This window comes from Poecilia reticulata, chromosome 9, assembly GCF_904066995.2.
Source record: "Poecilia reticulata chromosome 9, P_reticulata-male-v2, whole genome shotgun sequence".
Lineage (NCBI taxonomy): Eukaryota > Metazoa > Chordata > Actinopteri > Cyprinodontiformes > Poeciliidae > Poecilia > Poecilia reticulata.
The window spans coordinates 33,427,637-33,449,724 of record NC_088838.1 but is presented as its reverse complement, the minus strand read 5'-3'; the positions used below and the strand labels follow the sequence as shown (position 1 = coordinate 33,449,724).

General features: G+C 40.1%; 2 protein-coding genes and 1 long non-coding RNA gene across 5 annotated transcripts in view; 2 read left to right on the top strand and 1 right to left on the bottom strand.

Moving 5' to 3' along the window:
* The window catches only part of LOC103470702 (spermatid perinuclear RNA-binding protein-like), a 41,645-nt gene extending 30,502 nt beyond the window's left edge, over window positions 1–11,143 (bottom strand). The window contains exons 1-2 of one of the 3 annotated variants that reach the window (XM_081610970.1): window positions 10,895–11,142; window positions 7,678–7,803 (exon numbers count right to left, since the gene is read on the bottom strand). The gene's annotated coding sequence lies outside the window, so the exon portion shown is untranslated. Of the gene's footprint in view, window positions 1–7,677; window positions 7,804–10,894 lie in introns of all 3 variants that reach the window. The other 2 variants (XM_008419328.3, XM_008419327.3) reach the window with 2 other exon arrangements.
* Window positions 1–22,088, top strand: part of LOC145552894 (uncharacterized) — a 262,036-nt gene that overhangs the window by 70,052 nt on the left and 169,896 nt on the right. The gene's annotated exons all lie outside the window — the stretch shown is intronic.
* Window positions 15,767–17,482, top strand: LOC145552890 (E3 ubiquitin-protein ligase TRIM35-like). The gene has a single exon (XM_081610969.1). The coding sequence runs from the start codon at window positions 15,982–15,984 to the stop codon at window positions 17,401–17,403; it is 1,422 nt and encodes a 473-aa protein (XP_081467095.1). The 5' UTR covers window positions 15,767–15,981; the 3' UTR covers window positions 17,404–17,482.

Genomic DNA, 22,088 nt, shown 5'->3' with positions numbered 1-22,088 from the left:
ATGTTCCAGAAACACCAGGTTACATTTGCATTTCATTTATGCTTCTATTACTTCTGTTCATGTGAATCCAAGCAAAAAAAAAAAATCACATTTACAAACTAAACTTAATGCAACACAAAACCACAGGAAATGTTTGTTGACACCAGGAGAATCTGAGGAGATCAGCTGAGCCGTCCAGCAGGACGCACTGTAAAAAACTCAAATATCATAGAACACTAGAAATCAGACAAAACTAACTTCAAGTAACATTTCAGATATAAGAGCTTGTTTTAAGTCAATAATTCCTAAATATTGACGAAAAAGTTCTAGTTACACTGGTAGATTATTTCGCTTACAAAGTCGGCCTTCTATCACCTGAAGAACATCTCCAAGATTAGAGGACTGATGTCTCAGCACGATCTAGAGAAACTCATCCAGGCGTTTATCTTTGATTACTGCAACAGCATCTTCACAGGTCTGACTAATAAATCAAACAGCTGCAGCTGATCCAGAAGCTGCTGCTGCTGTTCTGACTAAAACCAGGAAGATGGAGACATAACACCAGGTTTAAAGTCCCTACACTGTAAAGCTCCCTGTAGCTCAGAGAATAGACTTTAAAATACTGATGTTAGTTTATAAATCACTCAACGGTTTGGCACCACAATACATTAAAGATCTGCTGTTCTATCAACCTTCCAGACCCCTCAGGTTCTGGTTCTGCTCTGCATCCCCAGAACCAGAACCAAACGAGGAGAAGCAGCATTCAGCTTCTATGCACCACAGATCTGGAACAAACTTCCAGAAAACTGTAAAACAGCTGAAACACTGAGAGCCTTTAAATCTCAACTAAAAACCCACCTCTTCAGAGTTGATTTGAAATGTAATAAATTACAAATTTAATGATGGCATTATGTTTTGATTGTTGATTCAATGTTTCATGACTTCATGATTTTTGTGTTTGATATGATGTAAAGCACTTTGAAATGCCTTGCTGCTGAAAATTTGATTAGACTTATTACAAGACATTTTAAGTGAAATAATCTGCCTGTGGAACAAATAGTTTTTCATTGATATTAAGGAATTATTTACGTTTTTGCAGGTAAAAATACCTGATAGATGCAGAATCTCCATCACTGTCAACATCAAACTGACTGAACTTCCTGTTTCCTGCAGAAACGGTGAAATAAAAACAGGTTTCTGCTCCATCAGGTAATGACTGTAACTTTACCACCATCACTACTCACACACACACACACACACACACACACACACACCTCAGTGTGTGTTGGAGTAAATCACCTCGTCCTGCTTTTGGCCAATCAGAGCAAAGCGACACCTGAAGTGAGTTTCCTGCAGCGCCTGAAAGCAGCAGGTGAGTGTGTGTGTGTGTGTGTGTGTGTGTGTGGTAATGGAGACATTGTGAGGCAGCACACGGCTCAGAAGAGGCTCAGCAAACAGAAGGTGGAGAAACATTTAAACCCGTCCAGACAGAAAGTCTCTGCTCACCTGGGAGGATTCAGGATAAAAACAGAAAATATTCAACAAACTACGAGTCAAACATTAATATTACTGAGCAGATTTATGGAAAACAGACAGAAACATCTGAAGCATCAACGCCTTGATGACACTTTATTGATTTTACTTTTATTTTTATGTCTGTAATAATGAGCCGTCATCTCATTACAGACATCAAGTCGAGTTAAAGTTTATTTATAACACATTTATAACAACCTCAGCTGACCAAGGTTATTCACATCAACCATGATGTTGCCAAGTTTGGGCTATTTTTTGTTGTATTCAAGTATTTTCATGAACTATGGAAACACCTGGTGATGAAATGCTCAGATCTTATTTAATCTAAGTAAACTGTATATTATTATCAGAAAACATGATTCCTGATCAAACCCAAACCCAAACCCAAACCAGACACTGACAGCATTTATTGGACCCAGAAGTACAGCAGATGATGTGTAGATTAAAAAGTGATGCCCACCTGACGGGTCCAAACCATCAGTACAAAACATCCAGCGGTAATAACATCATCATAATGACCAAACCTGGAATATAACAACAGCATCAATGGGTCAAAGGTCAAACTGACCATAACCAGACAGGCTGACCAGCTCATGTTCATCCCATCTTTACCAATTCCAGTTATTCACAGATCAAATCAGAACAAGAAGTTGTTATTCAGGCCATTCTGAACCAGAACCAAAAGACTGGACCCAATAAGACGGTCTGCCAGACCGCCCTGTGTGAACGGAGAGTACCGGTGTTCTGACCGTCATACCCGTAAATCCAGCATACCTTATGGTCATGCTCACCTCGATGTTGCGTCACATCCTGCTTACTCAGCAGATTTCTTATAAATCCGTCATACCTGTGTGTGTGTGTTTCTCAGACGTTTACGGTAAATTTTATTTCATTACGCTGCTATGTTAATCAATCATATTAACATAAATGACTTTTGCTGTTTCCAATATTGTTACCAAACTGTAAACAAGACATTAAGATATTCCTTTATTAATCTCGTTTAGCGTCACTACAAATACTGTTCGACTACAAATTTGGTCGGGATGTTTTGTCCCTGTAGCTAATCTACCTTTTTAATATTTTAATATTTCTTTAGAAAACTGCACATGAATAACGCTGGATGCTGACCGAAGCTGTTAGGCACCAAGCAGAACAACACACTGAGTGGAAATAACTGGATTTTTCTTATTTAAATTCTTTATTTACCGCAAACTTCCGAGAAATAAAACACACAAAATGAAACTTCTACAGGTAAGATGGACTTATAAGAAACGTAGCATCGATGTGCGCATGACCACGAGGTGTGCTGGACTGACGAGGCCTGACAGACAGAACACCGGCTGCTTCTGATGAGCAGCAGCGTAGTACCGGCTCCGGTCCAGCTGCCTTCAGCACTCGGCCCAGTTTACTACAGCCATTCATTTCCAGAACCAGAGCCAGGAGCGGGTCAGCTCCCTGGCAGCAGCAGCAGCAGCAGATCAGCTGGACGCCTGCAGCAGCAACAGCAACACAGCAGCAGCAACAACAACAGTAAAATTGTCCTAAAGCAATCCTAATCATTACTTTGTTCTGAGCCGTTTCAATTCTCTGCAGTTAAAGTTCAAAGTTAATGTCAACATGTTTACTCTCTGTTTTCCATTCACAATCCATCTAATAACATATTTCAAGGTTCCAGTTAATCACAAGAAAAACAGTAAAAATTTGTATTTCTGCTGTTTAAACTTGGCTTGAACGTCTAATTTGGTTATCAACGTTTCATCTGCTCTTCATGCAGCTCCTGCCGAGTTCTGGAGTCCAGCAATCAGAATCACATCCTGAGATGCTAAAACATTCACACTCCAAGCCTGGCTCTGGTTCTGCTGCAGGTTTCTTCCTGTTAAAGTGCAGTTTTTCCTCTCCACTGTCGCTACATGCTAATTTCCTCCCAGCCTGATGGTGTCAGGATATCGAGGCTGCAGTCATTAAACTCTATATTCTCTTTGCATTGAGATCCTGCTCAGTTTGAAGCTGCTTCCTACAGAATCTTAAACCAAAAGTATTGTGTTAATAATTAAATGCAGCATTAATGTTGTCCTGCTGCTCATTAAAGACTCTTCCTCTCTGCGGTGACTGAACACCTGCTGATGGTTTTATGTCTCAGTGAAGGGAATCCTTCAGACTGTCTCCGATAAATCGCCCTCAGTGGAACCGGCTTCAGTCGCTTCCCTCCGGTTTAATCTACAGTCCCTGGTGGAAAAATGAGAAAAAATCCTGATTGGACTCCACAGAACCCGGACCCAAACAATTATCACCGTGGCGATAATTGCTTTGTGATGGCTGTGGGCAGATTAGTTCAGGAACGAGGCCAGGTGAGGGAAATAAGGGCTTCCAGGGGATTGTCTAATCAATCTCTTTCCGTTTTACATGCAGCCGCGTGCCAGGACTGAGGGGAGTCCCCAGACACACACACATACGTGCGCGCGCGCAAACACACACTACAGCCGAGAGTGTGTGTGTGTGTGTGTGACTCTCCAGTGAATCAGCTGTGGGAGCAGCAGAGATTCAGCAGGATCTTTGTCTTCATGTGAGGAATCTTGTGGGTCACATGAACATAAAGTTTATCAAGATATTTTCTGGTAATATTGTGATAATAAAGCGATAAGAACTTTTTATTTCTGCATTTTTAGCCAACTGTCTGGCTGTGACTGTATGGCAGGTATTATGGCTCCTGAAAAACATTCCTATTAGTAACTATAGATGAACTGATCAGATATTAATGTCTGAATTGGTCCGATATTGTAAAAACATTCCAGATTGAGTATCGTAGCAATGTTTCTGATCCATAAGGGCAGATCTACCCACTATATTTCTATGCTTTATTATTTATTTTACATTTTATTTAGGATTCCTAACTGCGTTTTCTGAGCCATTTGAAAGATGTGTTGCAGATTATTTTTATATATTATTTATTCCACCTTGAATAAATAAGCCAATGTAGAATAATTACTCCTAACTGCTCTGACTGAACTAATTAAAGTTGTTTTAACTGTCTGACCAGCTGGTGAAGCTGTTGGTGTGTTTCAGTTTGCTGTACTGGTCCAGAGTTAACAAATAAAAGAAACATTTTAAGTTAATTCAGCTGTTTTTCTGTATCAGATCGATATCAGGCGATACTGATCCTCAGATATCGTATCGGAAGTGAAAACAGTGGATCGGTGCATCCCTGATTCTCCATGTTTCTTTTAGGTCATCAGTCACATAAAGTGAGATTTGTGTCACTGAACTGCACACAGTAACTGCATTTAATCATATATTCAAAAGTACAGATATTTATTGATGCTCTAAAAAACAAAGTAAAAAAACTGTAAAACTAACATCCATCCAACCATTTGAGCAGTTTGGGATTTTCCTAAACATTAATTCAAATATATCATGACAACAAAACAATCTAAATTCTTATCAGAGATTTAAGGCCTCACTACCTCAGTTAAGGTCAGAGGTCATCATTTAACAATAAGAGAGAAACTGGGCAGAGAGGTGCTGATGGGAACAGGGAAGACTTTCCCTCCTGGACGCATTAATACTGCGCATTAATACGCATTTTTTTAAATACATTTCAATTAAACAGAAGGCCATTATTGTGCTTTTCTGAAGAATCAACACACCAGAAAATGTTTAATTGCTGAACATCATGGAGCTCTGCTACATCTGCCATGATGTCTTAAAGCATTTGGTCAACATGACTTTCAAATGATAAAATGAAATCACATAATCTGAACCTGGAGCTTTTTATTGCTGGGGTCACTGTGAGGTCACAGACTAATTAATGTGAAATATCAACTCCAGAGAAGAAGCTGCTGATCCAGATCGTTTTAAATGCTTCTGAGTAAAACAGCGTCAGAGGAAGGAGAGAAATTAAAGAGTCACACAGTGAGCTGGAGAAGAAGGCATCAAAGAACGTGGAGTTTCTGCTTCGCATCGTCTGCTGAATGTTTTCAAAGGTTTTTCCTGCTGAGAACCAGAAGCTGAGAAGAACAGAGGTTTTAACGAGAGTAGTTCCTCCCAAACGAGTTCGCCCTGAGCGTCTGTTATAAAACGGCTGAACCAAACGGACGGCAGAACATCCTGCTCTTCTGGAACCGCCACGGCTGGAGGCAGATTCAGAAACCGTCTGATGTCAAGATGCTGGGAGAGAACGCAGAAGCAACAGGAAGACACCGGGATCCAAACAGGAAGACACCGGAAACCAAACAGGAAGACACCAGGAGCCAAACAGGAAGACACCAGGAGCCAAACAGGAAGACACCAGGAGCCAAACAGGAAGACACCGGGAGCCAAACAGGAAGACACCGGGAGCCAAACAGGAAGACACCGGGAGCCAAACAGGAAGACACCGGAAACCAAACAGGAAGACACCAGGAACCAAACAGGAAGACACCAGGAACCAAACAGGAAGACACCAGGAACCAAACAGGAAGACACCAGGAACCAAACAGGAAGACACCAGGAGCCAAACAGGAAGACACCAGGAACCAAACAGGAAGACACCAGGAGCCAAACAGGAAGACACCAGGAACCAAACAGGAAGACACCAGGAACCAAACAGGAAGACACCAGGAACCAAACAGGAAGACACCAGGAGCCAAACAGGAAGACACCAGGAACCAAACAGGAAGACACCAGGAGCCAAACAGGAAGACACCGGGAACCAAACAGGAAGACACCAGGAACCAAACAGGAAGACACCAGGAACCAAACAGGAAGACACCAGGAGCCAAACAGGAAGACACCAGGAGCCAAACAGGAAGACACCAGGAGCCAAACAGGAAGACATCAGGAGCCAAACAGAAAGACACCAGGAGCCAAACAGGAAGACACCAGGAGCCAAAAAGGAAGACACCAGGAACCAAACAGGAAGACACCAGGAGCCAAACAGGAAGACACCAGGAGCCAAACAGGAAGACACCGGAAACCAAACAGGAAGACACCAGGAACCAAACAGGAAGACACCAGGAACCAAACAGGAAGACACCAGGAGCCAAACAGGAAGACACCAGGAGCCAAACAGGAAGACACCAGGAGCCAAACAGGAAGACACCGGAAACCAAACAGGAAGACACCGGAACCCAAACAGGAAGACACCAGGAGCCAAACAGGAAGACACCAGGAATCAAACAGGAAGACACCAGGAATCAAACAGGAAGACACCAGGAATCAAACAGGAAGACACCAGGAATCAAACAGGAAGACACCAGGAACCAAACAGGAAGACACCAGGAACCAAACAGGAAGACACCAGGAGCCAAACAGGAAGACACCAGGAATCAAACAGGAAGACACCAGGAATCAAACAGGAAGACACCAGGAATCAAACAGGAAGACACCAGGAACCAAACAGGAAGACACCAGGAATCAAACAGGAAGACACCAGGAATCAAACAGGAAGACACCAGGAATCAAACAGGAAGACACTGGAAACCAAACAGGAAGACACTGGAAACCAAACAGGAAGACACTGGAAACCAAACAGGAAGACACTGGAAACCAAACAGGAAGACACCAGGAGCCAGACAGGAAGACACCAGGAATCAAACAGGAAGACACCAGGAATCAAACAGGAAGACACCGGGAGCCAAACAGGAAGACACCGGAAACCAAACAGCAAGACACCAGGAACCAAACAGGAAGACACCGGGAACCAAGCAGGAAGACACCGGAAACCAAACAGGAAGAAACCAGGAACCAAACAGGAAGACACTGGAAACAAAAAATTTGATCCTCTATTGAATATGAAAATAAACATTATATTGGCTAAAATGGAATAACAATTTTTCATTAGTTAACACTTCATCATTTGTAGATTAATTGATTCATTTTTGCATAAACCAATTAATAATCAGATGCCAAAAAGTTTTCAATACGAGATTTTGTTTGTTTTTGCAGACGTTAAACCAGGTGAAGCTAAATCTGCCACTTCAGGAGTTCTGGTAGAACATGTTTACAAAAAATGTTTCTCATCCTAAATGGAAAACGTAGATCTTTTTTCCTCAGTTTGCACCAATTAATCGGTAACTGTATGTTCCAGTTACCGATTAATCCAGGTATGTCAAACTCCAGTACTCCACTGTCCTGCAGTTTTTAGATGTGCCACAGGTACAAAACACTGGAATGAAATGGCTTAATTACCTCCTTGTTGTGTAGATCAGCTCTCCAGACTCCTGCTAATGACCTAATTATTCTGTTCAGGTGTTGTGCAGCAGAGGTACATCTAAAGTTGCAGGGCAGCGGCCCTCCAGGACTGGAGTTTGACACCTGTGGATTAATCGATTACTAAATTAGTTGACGATTACTTCAACTAATTTAATCCATCATTTCAATAATCGATTAATCATAGTAATCCAATAAATCATTTCCAGCCCTAAACATTTCATCTAATCCAGAGAAGAGTGATGAGACTGAAGGCTTTAATGCTGCAGTTCTGCTGAATGGGTTTAATAATCAGGTTCTGCCTGATGCCGGGCCTGAACCGGTGAAAAGGTTCTGAGTCAGGGAGCATTCGGGTCTCCCTGTGGGAGGATTTCCTGTTTTACTACCGAATCAGGATCTGGATATCATGTCCACACCTAATCCTCACTCAGCAGAGCACTGCTGTGTCCTCTTCAACACCTGAAGCTGTGGCTCGACCCGAGGCGACCCGGTCCGATACCGGGCTCTGGTTACAGCTTCTACTAACAGAGGAGTCCTACGCTCCCTGAACGCACCGTCTCTGGGCTGAAACCCAGAGAATGATTCTGATTGGCCACCAGATGGTTCAGCAGGATAACATCCTCCACTGAACACCTGAGGAGACAGGAAGCTGACGTCTCAATTTAATCCTCCCTAAGATGAAGCTGTCAGAACATCAGAGCCGGCCAAGCCGCCATCATCTTCATCATCATCAGTAATATCTTTTTAACAAGCTTATTGAGGTATAGATTGAAAAAGTATATCCTGCAACTAACAATTATGTTAGTTATTGATTAATCTATCAATTATTCTGACGATTAATTAATTAACCGAATTAAAAAAACAGGCACATTCTGTAGATTTTTCATTTAACCATTCAAGCTTGTTTATACAATATTACAAATACATTAAAGGTTCTCCGGAAACCATATTTACAGACGGCTGTTTTTATCTTATATGTGAAATGTATACATTTTTTTTATAGTTTTAGCTTAAATTCCTGCTATGAATGTCCTGTTCTTTCAGCAAATATTCTTTTTTTAATCTCTATGCTGTAGCTAATGATCATCTTAATTATTTGATGATTACTTCAATAATCGATTCATCCTGATTAGCTAAAAGATGACTAACATTGGTCGATACCGATGCAGATTTATTGTGCATCTGTACTAAAAGTCCAGACTAGTTTTTCCTTTATAACCTGACATCATGTCTGATAAAACAGCCAGAGCTCAAAGTATTTCTTATTCCAAGACAAGAAATTTAGCTGCTAAATTTTGGGTTTTTTGGTCCACAGAGAAACACACCTGAACCAGTTCATAACTGTTATTCCATGTAATTAGTTTTTATTGGCTTCAAGTTTGTGACGGCTCTTTTTTGTGGTTTTAACTTCATTTAGTTTCATCTCATTTTTCCTCCAGCTGCTGCAGAGATGTGACCTTCAGAAACATGTCAGTTATTTCCCAGGAGAGCCGGCCGTTCACAGGAGCCACCAAACCGCTGCTCAAGGGGTCCAGGGTATCATCAGACTGCACCACAAAGCATTCACTTTAAAGAAAGCTTTTAGAAATCTAAAAGAAAGATTAGATTTCTAAAAGCTAATTGATCTGACTTAATATATGTGCAATTTTAAGTCAGATCAAATTAAATTCCCCAGTCGTGCAACTAATTAATCTCCAAATGTCAAAAACAAAATCTGCTTCATGTTTCAAACTAAAAGCAGCTGAAGTGCTGTGAAATCTCCCCAGTGGCTGATGTTTTGTATTCAATCGGATTAAACGTTCAACTGTGACGCAGCAATGAGGATTTCACTTCATTTCCTGCTCTTGTTTACTACAGCTGTTACTAACAGATTCACTGCTACAATAAGGTAAACAGAAACATTTTCCACTACTTAACATTAGAGCTACCTCATGTCAGCATCACTGAATAAATGTAAACTGAGGCCTGTCACAATAACAAACTTTGCTGGGGAATACATTACTCCAGAAGTTATTGCAGTAAAGACAATACTGTTGCTTTGAGACCATTTTCAAGTAACATAATGATAATGGAATAATACTACAAGAACATATTCTCAAAAATCAACAAACTTTAAATTCTAATTAACATGCAACACCAGAACTGGAAGACATTTTAAATTTTAAATGTTTTAATAATAGATACTTCAGTCTCTGTAAATAAAATTGTACTATAAAAATGAGCTAGTTGAGACCAAAGCACATGGTCGGGACTTTAACTCATTCATTTCAAATAAATACATGGATTTTAACGCATTTTTCCTTTTACATAAAAAGGTTCCGGTCGGAACCGACGTATTCACATGTTTCTGGCATGCCTTTAAACATGATGCACAAGCGATGTACTTAATTTCTGCTTCAAAAATCGATGTAATGAGACGCTGGAAAAAGTATTGTTGTTAAAAGGAGTTAGCCAATCAGCGAAACTATTCAAGCTAATCTGATGGCTGAATAACAGATTTAAAACAATACATTAGTTTTTGAGCTTGTATGTCTATATAATCAATAATTTTGCAACAAAGTGAGTTTTTAAACTGAAAATGTGGTTTATTTTGGAGATTATTCTGCTACCCAGAATGTCCTGCAGGGTTTGCAGATCCAGTCTGGGATGCCAGAATAAACTGGAGGTGTTTGAGGAGAGGGATGTATCCCGGATCAGATAAGCAGAAACAGAATGAATGCATTATCAAAAACCAACATAAACATGAATTTATTACTGTAAAGATTGTATATTCCACCACATCCATTTAAAACCAACAGCCAGGGCGCTAAAAAGCTCATTATTGGAATCAATCAGTGAGCAGGTGAGCCTCCAAACAGGTGCAGCAATTTCTCCTGACCATAACTAATACAACAATAATATTCAGAAACTAGTTTAACTTTATTTACCAGACACTATCAAGCCTCTGTTCAACCAGCTGTTCTGACCAAAGGGATAAAACCTGAGCTGCAGAAAACCAACGGGACGGTTCCGTGTTTTCCACGCGGTTAACGGCCCCGTTAAAGCCGCTCATTTCAACAACAGTAACACTTTAACAGAGTCGGTAATTCAACAGGAAAGCAGAGGCTGAAGTTACCCGAGCAGCGCGGGGCAGAAACAGCAGCACACCCTTCCCTCAGTTCATCCCGAAAGCAGCCCCCCAGAAGCGGACACTTACCTCCAGCGAGTGTCCGCTGACCACCGTGAGGTGAACCGATGAGAGGAGGGGGGGACTCGGCCGGTCACAGCGCCTCCACAAACAGTTTGTTTCTGTCGTCTGCTCGGTGTCCGGTGACAGGAACTAAGTTTGTATCCGAGTAACGGCTCCCGAGGCGGAGGGTAAGCGGGAACAACAGCGACGGTGTCCGGGCAACCTGCTCTCTGAGCTCCGAGCGGCGCAGGGGGTAGCGGAGGCAGCGGGCTGCGCATGCGCACTGCGACAGCTACTGCGATATAACAAAGATCGCCTAATAAAAAGATGAGTTACTCGGTATAAAGAGTTAGGAACATATTTTTTATTTGATTTTTACGCCTTAAAAGGTAGTTTTTTCCACAAAACTACCACATGTTCCTGTAAAATATGGTAGGAAAAAGTTAAACATATCCAAACATTTGCTTCACGTGTACCTCAAAAACAGTTTTTATATATCAAATTTTGAAGAAAAATGCTTCTCCTGGCCATATGGAAAAATTGTTTCACAGGAAGGCAAATATGTTAAAGCAGTAGGATGTATGAAGGAGATGTGGTTTGTTTCCATCACATCTATGAAATTATATTTAGTTTGCTAGAATTTTATGCAAACGTTAAAGAACAGTGAGATTATAAAACCAACACGCCTCCCGATACTGAAGCAGCACTCAATAATCAATAATCATTCTCAACCCAATCCTGTTAGATTTTGTAGTTATTAAGAATACATTTCAGGAACATGAAGTAAATACCACCTCTGCTCCAGGTGACTAAGCTACGTTTGTTAACAATGTTTACATTTCCATAAATAATCATTTGAAATATTAAAGCAGTCTCTATACAAAATAGATCCAACAAAAACTTTGTTTCCTTTTAAAATATTTCCAAAAGCTTGTGCCATCATAAATAATTACAATAATTACAACAAGTGACAATATCTGCCAGACTGGGTTCACCTGGAACAGCCAAACTCTCTTCATGCATTACGCTGCCAAATTACCTTTTCAGCTACTTTTCTTTCTCATAAATTGACAAAATGACTAAAATGGTACAACTTTGTTTTTTCTCTGTGTATATTAGTAATATACATTAAAAAACATATTTGTTTTTCAAAAGAAAGGATATCAAAAGCAAGAATTTCTAGATATCAGTGGAATGTGATTTTCTCATCTTGGACCAAAGAGGGAAACAGGAACTTTCTGCTAAACCTTTTAACATTAAAGTACAACAAACACACTTTGAAATTCTAACTTTAGCCAAACTACATCAGGAATAATGTAAAAACTGTCTCCAGGGGATTTGAGATTAAGTTTTATGACCCACAGCCGTCCAAACATTTTGATCAAATTCATCTGTAGCCTTTAATTTGAATGCAGAATCATCATTACAATGAAATCTGGGGCAGAATAACTGGAGATGATTCAGAAACGGGTCATCTGAGAAAGACTGGTTTCAGATTCACTGTTTTACTGTAAAACACAACAAAGTTGGTTATAACTGTTTTATATCCAGAGACAAGGCAACAATCTTTAACTGCATAAACTGAAACTCATTCTGCATACTTCATGTTTTCAACTCAAGAGGAAAGAAACACTTTTTATGCTTCAGGTGTAAATAATTCTGCATTACATGCATCTCATGCACAGTTTATAAAACTAAATTGTTATCCTTTCTAAGCTTTGATTTGCTTCTGCTCCTCAGTTGTTGCAGAAGCAGAACCTTCAGGTTTCATCACTGGCAGGTTTTTACTGAAGCAGTCTGAAGTTTCTTTAGTGATCGGTTGAAATTAGCAGCAGTAACAGTCTGCTGTGACCTCATTCACATGATCTGAGGTGTGAACTTTTTGTACGTTTTCTCTCTGGTTGAGGATCTCATCCTGTTGTGTGAAGCTCATTTAAATACAACAGAGAGGCAGTGAGATCTGTGTGAAGATTCACAGCTGAGGTGTGAAGATTGTTGAAGTTTTATTTCTTCCACTAATATGAGCCTCTAAACTCAAACTTATATTATATTTTTTTGGTTGGGTTTATAATCATCCCTTGGCTGCACAGAGCCTCATGTGAAGCCACTTAAATCTCCTGCAGAGCAGCAGAAACAGATGTTTGAAAATAGAAATTATTTCAACTCATTTGTATAAAGAAATGTTCACTATGTTCACAGAAATGGTTGAATTTAAGAGGAAAATTATTGAAACAAAATAATTTCCTTCTTACTTGGAATAAACAGGCAAAACTTCAGTTTGGAAAATACTGAGATCCTTTGGAGCAGAGATGCTGCCTGCAGCTACAGTATAGAGTTAAAGCTAAAGTCCTTTAAATCAGTAGCTACAGCTTCATACACTGACCAAAAATATCAACACCCATGTTAAATATGAGTTTTATAAACATTTGGGTTAGGCAACATATAGAGAAACTAAAAATATGTATTCAAAACCATCATTTTTGCTGTGTTCACACATGAATCCTCATAAGCTGCACTACCTTTCCTCCATAAATTCAGGGAAAGAAAATCCTGGTTGTCTTTTTGGGAGGATCAGGGATTTACATGCAGGAAAACAGATCAACTGACCTGATATCCCAGCATGTGACTGAATGGGTGATATGTTACTGTGACTCCTAACATGAAGTTAAACACAAAATAAATGTTTAACTTCATATTAATGTTATAACTATTGCATGTCAGTTGAAATTTTTTCTAAAACATTAAACTATTTTAATTCTGTAAACAGAAGAAAACTAAAGTGTGAAAATCATCTGAAGTCGTGTGTGTTTGGATGAACATTTCTTTTCACCTACAGTTCTGCTGGTATAAGTGACACACACACACACACACACACACACACACACACACACACACACACACACACGCACACACACACACACACACGCTCACCCTGTAACCCTGCACTCGTCTTTCAGTGGAAAGTGGACTTCAGCATGCAGGGCTGAACAGCGGTGGATCCTCCTCCTCCTCTAAGGACCGAACCGGCTGCTGATGCAGAGACCTGACCAAATGGACGCCGTCAGCTCTGTGGGTTGGTATATGTGTTTTAGCAGGACAGTTGGTAAAACTAGCAGGACACGGGACATTTTGTGTCAACAGGACAGGAGCAGTTTCCATGTTAACTTTAACAAAATCCTAAAAATGTAGAATGGTTTCTATTGGTCCATTAATTAATCCTAAAACCATCAAAAGCAAGATGTATGTTTAATACACATAAACCTGACTTTGTATCAATAATTCTGGGTTTGTCATGTGGTGAGAGGTGGTGATGCAGACGCAGCAGATTCAGTTTGTAGGGAATAAAATGATGAGTTTAATGTTGCTGTCAGCAATACCAAGTCCAGAACAAGCAGATGGCTCTACTGGTAGCAACTTGTTCACACGACTGAGAACTGACAGTAGACAAGACAAGACAACAAGACGAGGACCCATTAAGGAACAGGGTGGGTTTAAATACACAGTGAGACAATCAGGAAAAACAAGGGACAGCTGGGGACAATCAAGGGTAGACGGGGAAAACACAGAGACTCAACAGAACACAGAAACCTAAATTAACACAGAAAAAACCCGAATCACTACAGGAATAGAAAAACCTGATGAATATTTTTCTCATTGGTTGTCTGTTACACTGACCTTCTAATTCACATGTCACTATTTACACTGGGAATGAGTTGGCAATAATGTGATTCCTTTCTGTGGATTAAAACTAAAGATTTCATAAAAGTTAGATGCTGCCTAAAGCCAACTTCTTGTCCAATCTTGAAATGTATGACACCTAAAAATATCCACTAATGAATTGTTTTGATCAAATATTGAAATATTGAAACACAAAACCAGTGTGTGTGTGTGTGCGCGCGTGTGTGCGTGTGTGTGTGTGTGTGTGTGTGTGTGTGTGTGTGTGTGTGTGTGTGTGTGTGTGTGTGTGTGTGTGTGTGTAAAGCTGAACACTGAGGGATGAGAAGGAGCGCAGAAAGGAATCCATGTCTGTACAGGAATGTAAAATGATCATCAGTAGAAACTGATCAGCTGTTTCCATCAGAAACTTTCCTTCTGGAAGTTTAACTCATATCATGAGGAAACTCAGCAGGTCTTTTGATGTTTTTGGTAGAATTTGTGGAATAAAATTAATAAAAAGTTGTTTTGTCCTTCTGTTGTTGAAGATTTGAAACCTTTCAGAGAAACACTGCCCTCAGAGTCCTGCTGTTTTATCTTCTGTTTTATGTATTTTCTAAAGAACTTTGTGGTTTCTGACTTGTAAAATGTGCTACATAAGTTAACTTTATTTACTTACTTACCATAATGATGACAACTTTCCCCTGATAAAATAATGATTTGAAATCACTTGTTGAGTCTTTAATTTATTTTTACATATGAAAAGTCAGATCTCAGTTTTTCCTGTTCATAAATGGTAAATGCATAAAAGCATAAATAAAACATCTTTCTCTGGTCATATATTTAACTCAGCAGACTCTCACTTAACTGTAGAGGCAAAAATCACCTTATGGCTCTTATTCAGAGGTGAATAAAATTGAAAAACCTGTCAAAAAGGACCAGTAAAACAAAAGGAATTTGTAAATGAATTACAAATTTGTTAAAATGAAAACTAAACATATTCACTTTAATATAATGAAATTGAATCTCTCTTATGGCTGAAGAGAAGAAAAGTTTGACTATTTAATACTGAATTTAATTCAAGAGAAAACTCAAGATCTAAACTCTGTATTTATTGTTTCTATTGTCTCAACAAATGACTTGTGTTTCTTGAGCTTTAGATTAAAAACAGTTTGATTCTTAAAATGTAAAATGTAAGGCAGCTTTTTACTAACTGAACAAGGAAATTAAACTGCAGTAAAAGAAGCTCAGAGTTCACCAGGAAGAGATACACAACAACCTGTTTGACTGGAAACGTCACTGAGAGGAAAATGAAAGTATTTTAACTGAGCTGAACGGAGCTGAGACGCCATAACAGGGAGGAGATCTGAGCTGAAACATGAATGTTTACTGGAATCTAAAGAAAAATCTACAGAAACTTTGACCTGGTGAGTTCTGGTTCTGGAGGATTTCAGTCCAAAATGGCAGAGAGAGCTCTGCTTGAAAGTTACCTGAGCTGCCATGTTTGTTCAGAGACGTTCAGAGATCCTGTGTCTCTGAGCTGCAACCACAGCTTCTGTTCAAGCTGCCTGCAGAAATTCTGGGAACAAACTGGAAACAAGAACTGTCCCATCTGTAAAAGAAGATCTTCTAAGGATGATATAGGAGTTAACTTCACTCTGAAGGAACTGGCTGATTCTTTCACTGGAAGACAGAAACCTGGATCATCAGAGACAGAAACAGGAGCAAAGCAGCTGATGGTCTGCAGGAAACACCAAGAAGACCCTAAACTGTTCTGTGAAGACGAGCAGAGAGCTGTGTGTCCTGTCTGTGAGTTTTCTCTCCACCAGAGTCACAAAGTGGTTCCTGTTGAACAAGCAGTCAGAGATCTGAAGGAGCAGCTGGAATCGGACTTAAAGTCTCTGCAGGACAAGAGGAAGAAACACAAACAAGTGGAGAAAACATACGATGATGTGGTTCAACACTCCAAGAAGCAGCTGCTGTCCACAGAGAGACGGATCAGAGCAGAGTTCAACAAGCTCCACCAGTTCCTGAGAGAGGAAGAGGAGTCCAGACTGGCAGCTCTGAGGGAGGAAGAGGAGCAGAAGAGGAAGACTATCATGGGAGAGATGAAGAGGATTGAGGAGCAGATCTCCTCTCTGTCAGACAGCATCTCTGCTGTGGAAGAAGAGCTGCAGAAAGACAACGTGTCGTTCCTCAGCAGCTATAAAGCCACTCAGAGCAGAGCCAGAGGTCAGAGGTCACTGCCAGATCCACAGCTGGTCTCAGGAGCTCTGATAGATGTGGCCAAACACCTGGGCAACCTGTCCTTCAGAGTCTGGGAGAAGATGAAGGACCAGGTGAAGTTCAGCCCCGTCATTCTGGACCCAAACACAGCGAACGGTTGGATCCACCTGTCTGATGATCTGACCAGAGTGAAACAAGGAGACACAAAGCAGAAGCTTCCTGATAATCCAGAGAGAAACACGAAGTATACACGAGTTTTTGGTTCTGAGGGCTTCAGCTCAGGGAAACACAGCTGGGAGGTGGAGGTGGGAGATCATCCTAAATGGAGAGTCGGTTTGGTTAAAGAATCTGTTGAGAGGAAGGGAAAGAGATATGCGTCACCACAATATGGAATCTGGTGTTTATGGCATGGTGACGGAAAATATACTAATGGTCTTAATGGCACTCTGACAGTGAATCAGAGTCTCCAGAGGATCAGAGTCCAGCTGGGCTATGACAGAGGGAAGGTTTCCTTCTACGACTCTGAAGACAAGAGTCACATCTACACTTACAGAGAAACTTTCACTGAGAAACTATTTGCTTATTTAGCTGTTGGAAGAGCTGCTGATGCCAAAACTTCAGAGATCAAAATCTGTGAAACTAAGATTTGTGTTTAAAGTTCAAACTTGTGTTTTTTTAATTTTCTGAATTATTTAGCATGTTTAGATCAGAGATTCTATTTGCAGTCAGACTTGTATTGCTATTAAGTTTTTAATGAACATCTTTGATTCCTGAAGGCTTTTAAACTTCTATTTAACAAAAAGATTCTAAATTGGTTACTAAAATGCTAAATACAAAATGAAAACATCACTTAAAATATGTTACTTTTTTTTTAAAAAAGTCTACAAAATATTAATTTTATAATGTTTTGATCTCAGTTTTTTTAATTTATTAGAAAATGTGTAAAATATTAAGGAAATAACGTATTTGACCATCATTATCAGTCTATATCCAATAATCTTTCACAATCTTAGGGCATTTCGTCACTTTCAAATTAATTTGAAACAAGATTATTATTTTTAGTTTGTAAAAAGTCTTAACAGAAATTCAGAAAGGTCATAAAGAGTTTAATTTAACTGGATTTTTTTGGTCAATCTTATAATTGTAATAATTCACTTTCCCAGGAAATCTCTAAAAATAAATATTCAGATTCAGTTTTCTCTCGTTTTCTGCTCACTTTTATGTTTTTTTTAATTTCTTGATTTAAAACTTATTTCCATAATTTTCAAAATTTTAAGTTTCTTTATTTCTTGAACAATTTACAGATCATTTTGATTTCTCCAAAAATTCAGTGTTTCACTGATCTTCTAATTACATTCAGAAAACGGCAGGCAGTTATTAATGCTAATCATAAACCTTGAATCACTAAGTGTCACGGTTTGGGTGGGTGGAAGTGGTGAGGAGAAACGCTGAGACCCAGGTTATAGATGAAGATGATTTTAATAATGAATATAATCAGGACAGTCCAAACACAGGCAGCACGGCAGGAGAACTAGCACACGGCTAACACCGGTAGCAACTGATGCGGGACTGGACACAGGAGCTGACGCCGACTTAGGACTCAACAGTTCTACTAAGACGACTACTATAGTTAAACCGACTCAGGACTTCACAGTTCTACTGAACGGCTAACTGACACGAAGACCAGGACAAACGACGTGCGACGAATGATGACTGACGTATGACGAGGATCCGACGAGGAACACAGACAACAGGTGAGATTAAATACACTAGGAGGGTAATTACAGGAACGAGACACAGCTGGGATCCATCAATGGGGAGGACAGGACAGAGACTCACAGGGAAACAGGACTAAACACAGAAAATCTCAAAATAAACTATACTGAACAACACAGATCATAACACTAAGGTTTTATTTTCTGGAACATTTATCAGGATGAATTCATTTTCGGCAGGAGATATTGGACAAATGCAGAACTTATATTGTTGTTCCTCACAGTAAACTAGACCAGAACCTGACCTGGTCCAGATGTTTTATGTATGTTCTAGTCTCTGTGCAGAATGCAGAGATCCTGCAGATCATGGAGCTCAGACTGCAGGAAGTTAGGTTATTTTACAGGGTCAAAGTTCAGATTCTAGAAACTATTAATGCTACACTTATTTACCTGAAAACTCACTTCAGAGCCGGTTTTAGAACAGATAAAAATAGAAACATGAAGCTGGGTCAGTGACGGAAACCAACCAGTTGATGAGTCCAGCCTCAGTGCTGAGGAAACATTAGTTAATAGATTAATTCATTTTCTTTTCTCATGTGACATAATTTCTGTAATGTTTTATTACCCCAGAAATCAACAGATCGACAAAGTGACTAACAGTTATTTTTATGGAAAAGGCTACAAAAGCAATTCTGGACCTTTGGTTCTACGATTGAACCAAAGCTCTAGAATTGCCACACATGAATAAAACTATATGTAATAAAACAATTATTATTACTGATAATAATAATAATAATTTATTATTATTATTGATGGGTATTTTTCTCGAACCTTCATTAAAAGAACCACAGACAACGTATATGAATTTTATGACCAAGCTTTTGCAAAAGGAGAAGACTCAGCAAGCTGCTCCTCCAAGCCGTTCACTGAGCGTTCTGAAGACCTTTGGTTACAGCTTGTCTTTTATCAAGCGACAAAGAGGGAGGATAGCTAAAGAAGACAGCAGAGATCAATTATTACTACACACAGGCAGTTTCTAAGGTAGGGAGTATTCCGGTTGATAAGAAGGCACCTGTGGAAACGTAATTTAAGGTCTGGGAAACACACAGTTAACTGTTTCACATGAAGACACAGGCAGATGGGGCCTCCAGGTCAGTTTATACACACAGAAGGAAGAGGACACTTTATATAGAACATTAGACTGAATATGAACTAAAGTAATAAAATGATAAAACCAAAAAATTTCTAACAATAATAATAATAAACAAAAACTTGTTCTGTATTGGTTCACTCCAGTGCAGATGAAAAAGATGCAGCCTAATTTAGCCTCTTTGCTCGGCAGATCAACCACAACATTCAACAAGTGGATCTCATGATCACCTGTTGAAATTACTGAAACATGTTCAGCATTTAATTAAATTTCAAAAAAAATTTATAATGTGCCTCCATGCAAAAGTGACAAAGACAACAGAGTTTCTAAAGTGAGGGATCTGAGAAACTGGCAGAAACATAATCATATCAGTTTTCAAACTTATACAGATGAGCTTGAAAACAAAGAAAATCTGGCTGGGGACAAATTAAAGTTGTAGGATGAGGAGTTGGAGGATATTGGACTGGATAATAAAATGTGAAGAAAAGAAGGAAAATCCTCACAAATAAGAATCAAAAAGCCTGGCAGCAGAACAAGAGGGAAAATCAGCCTTAAAACCACCAAATTAGTTTCTTAATATCAGTGTTTAAATAAATGAAACTATTTAATCAGATTAATCACAAGTAATCACTATGCCTAACTGTGTAAGCTTGAAACATAAATATGCACACAGTTGTTTGTGACATGACAGTACCCCTCCACTTAATGGACGCCTCTCGGCGGACAACCAGCAGTAGAAGCAGACGACCCCTCAAAAGAAGAGATGAGACCAGGATCCAAAATAAAAGAATGGGGAATCCAGGACCGATGTTCAGGTCCATACCCCTGGTGGATGGGCGTGGCCGTCAATCCACCAGATATTGACGGCCATGCCCACGAGGGTGGACCGCAAGTATGCGCCAGACAGAAAAGGCAGGATGATCATCCACTAACAGGGAGGATGGAAGGGGTTCTGGTGGAGGGCACAAAGGACTGGAATGAATGGGCTTGATTTGAGAAACATGAAAGACTGGGTGAACACGGAGGTGAGAAGGGAGTTTAAGGCGCACTGTAGAAGGGCTAAAGACTGAGATGATTGCAAATGGGCCAATTGAGGCCTCAAAGGGAGAAAGACCTGTGGCTGCCGAGATATGTGTGTTGTGTGCATATTCCACCCAAGGTAAGTGGGTGCTCCAAGAACCAGGATTTGATGCACAAACACAACTCAGGGTATTTTCCAACTCTTGATTCAGTCTCTCACATTGTCCATTGGTTTGGGGGTGGAAGCCAGAAGATAGACGGGGCTAGCACAGAGCAAAAATCCTTCCACACTTGGGAGACAAACTGAGGCCCCCCCAGAGACAATCTCAGATGGGATGCCGTGCAGGCAGAAGACACGCTGCAAAAGAAGTCTGGCTGTCTCAGGGGCAGAAGGAAGTTTGGGCAATGCCACAAGGTGGCATGCCTTGGAAAACCTGTCAATGATTGTGAGAATGACTGATTTATTATGGGAGGGGGGAAGACCAGTGACGAAGTCCAGGGCAATGTGAGACCATGGACGCGAGGGAACTACAAGAGGTTGAAGCTGGCCAGCAGAACGGTAGAATGATTTACCCCTTGCACAGATGTCACAGGCCCTACTATATTCCTGTATATCTTTGTTAAGGGACGGCCACCAGAAATAACGGCGGAGGAGTCCAATGGTGCGACTAACCCCAGAATGACATAAAACTTTGATGCGTGACCCCAATGGATCACCCAAGACCGGTTTATTGCTATGTCCACTTTAGTTTCTTTCCTGTTGCTACATTTATTTTATCGTTTATTCACCATCAGTAATCTTCACTCATCACCTGCTGCTCCGCCTAATCGTCATGTTTCACATCATGTGTTGATTTTTCACTGTTCAGCGTCAGATTCTCTGTTTATATGTCATATTTCACATCTAGTTCGTTGCTCCGTTTTATGTCCCGCTTCTCCTGTTTCTGAGTTTTGCGCAATGTGCACTCTCTTTTTTTTAAGCCCCTAAGGTGCAGGGCGGTCGGGAAGCGTATCGATGGGGAAAAGGCAGACTGACATAAACCTTTTAAAACAATGGAAACAATTTCTGCATTCTGATTATTGAAATTTAAAAGTGCTGTGTTGTTCTATTAAACCCGTTTCATACCGGACCACTTACTGCACCGCTATAAAATGAACGCTCTCTATCGTGGTATCACCCATGGAGGAATTTCCTTATTTCTTTGTTTAAATGGATTCATTTTTCAGAGGGATACACAGTGAGGGTATCGTGCACCGGGTCTTGCAGCAGACGGCCTAAGTTTAGCACTTAGCACTCATTGTCAATGAGTGCTAAGTGCTCAATGACAATGAGTGCACTTAGCACTCATTGTCAATTTATCATTCTCCAACTGTATTTAAAGAAACCAGCCTCCGATCGGAGAGTAAACCAGCTAGCAGCAGCTTTAGCCACAGTTAAGAAAAATATACACCGCTC

Bases quoted from the DNA above. Each gene is read 5' to 3' on its own strand.
- LOC145552890 (XM_081610969.1), top strand. From the start codon at position 15,982: ATGGCAGAGAGAGCTCTGCTTGAAAGTTACCTGAGCTGCCATGTTTGT.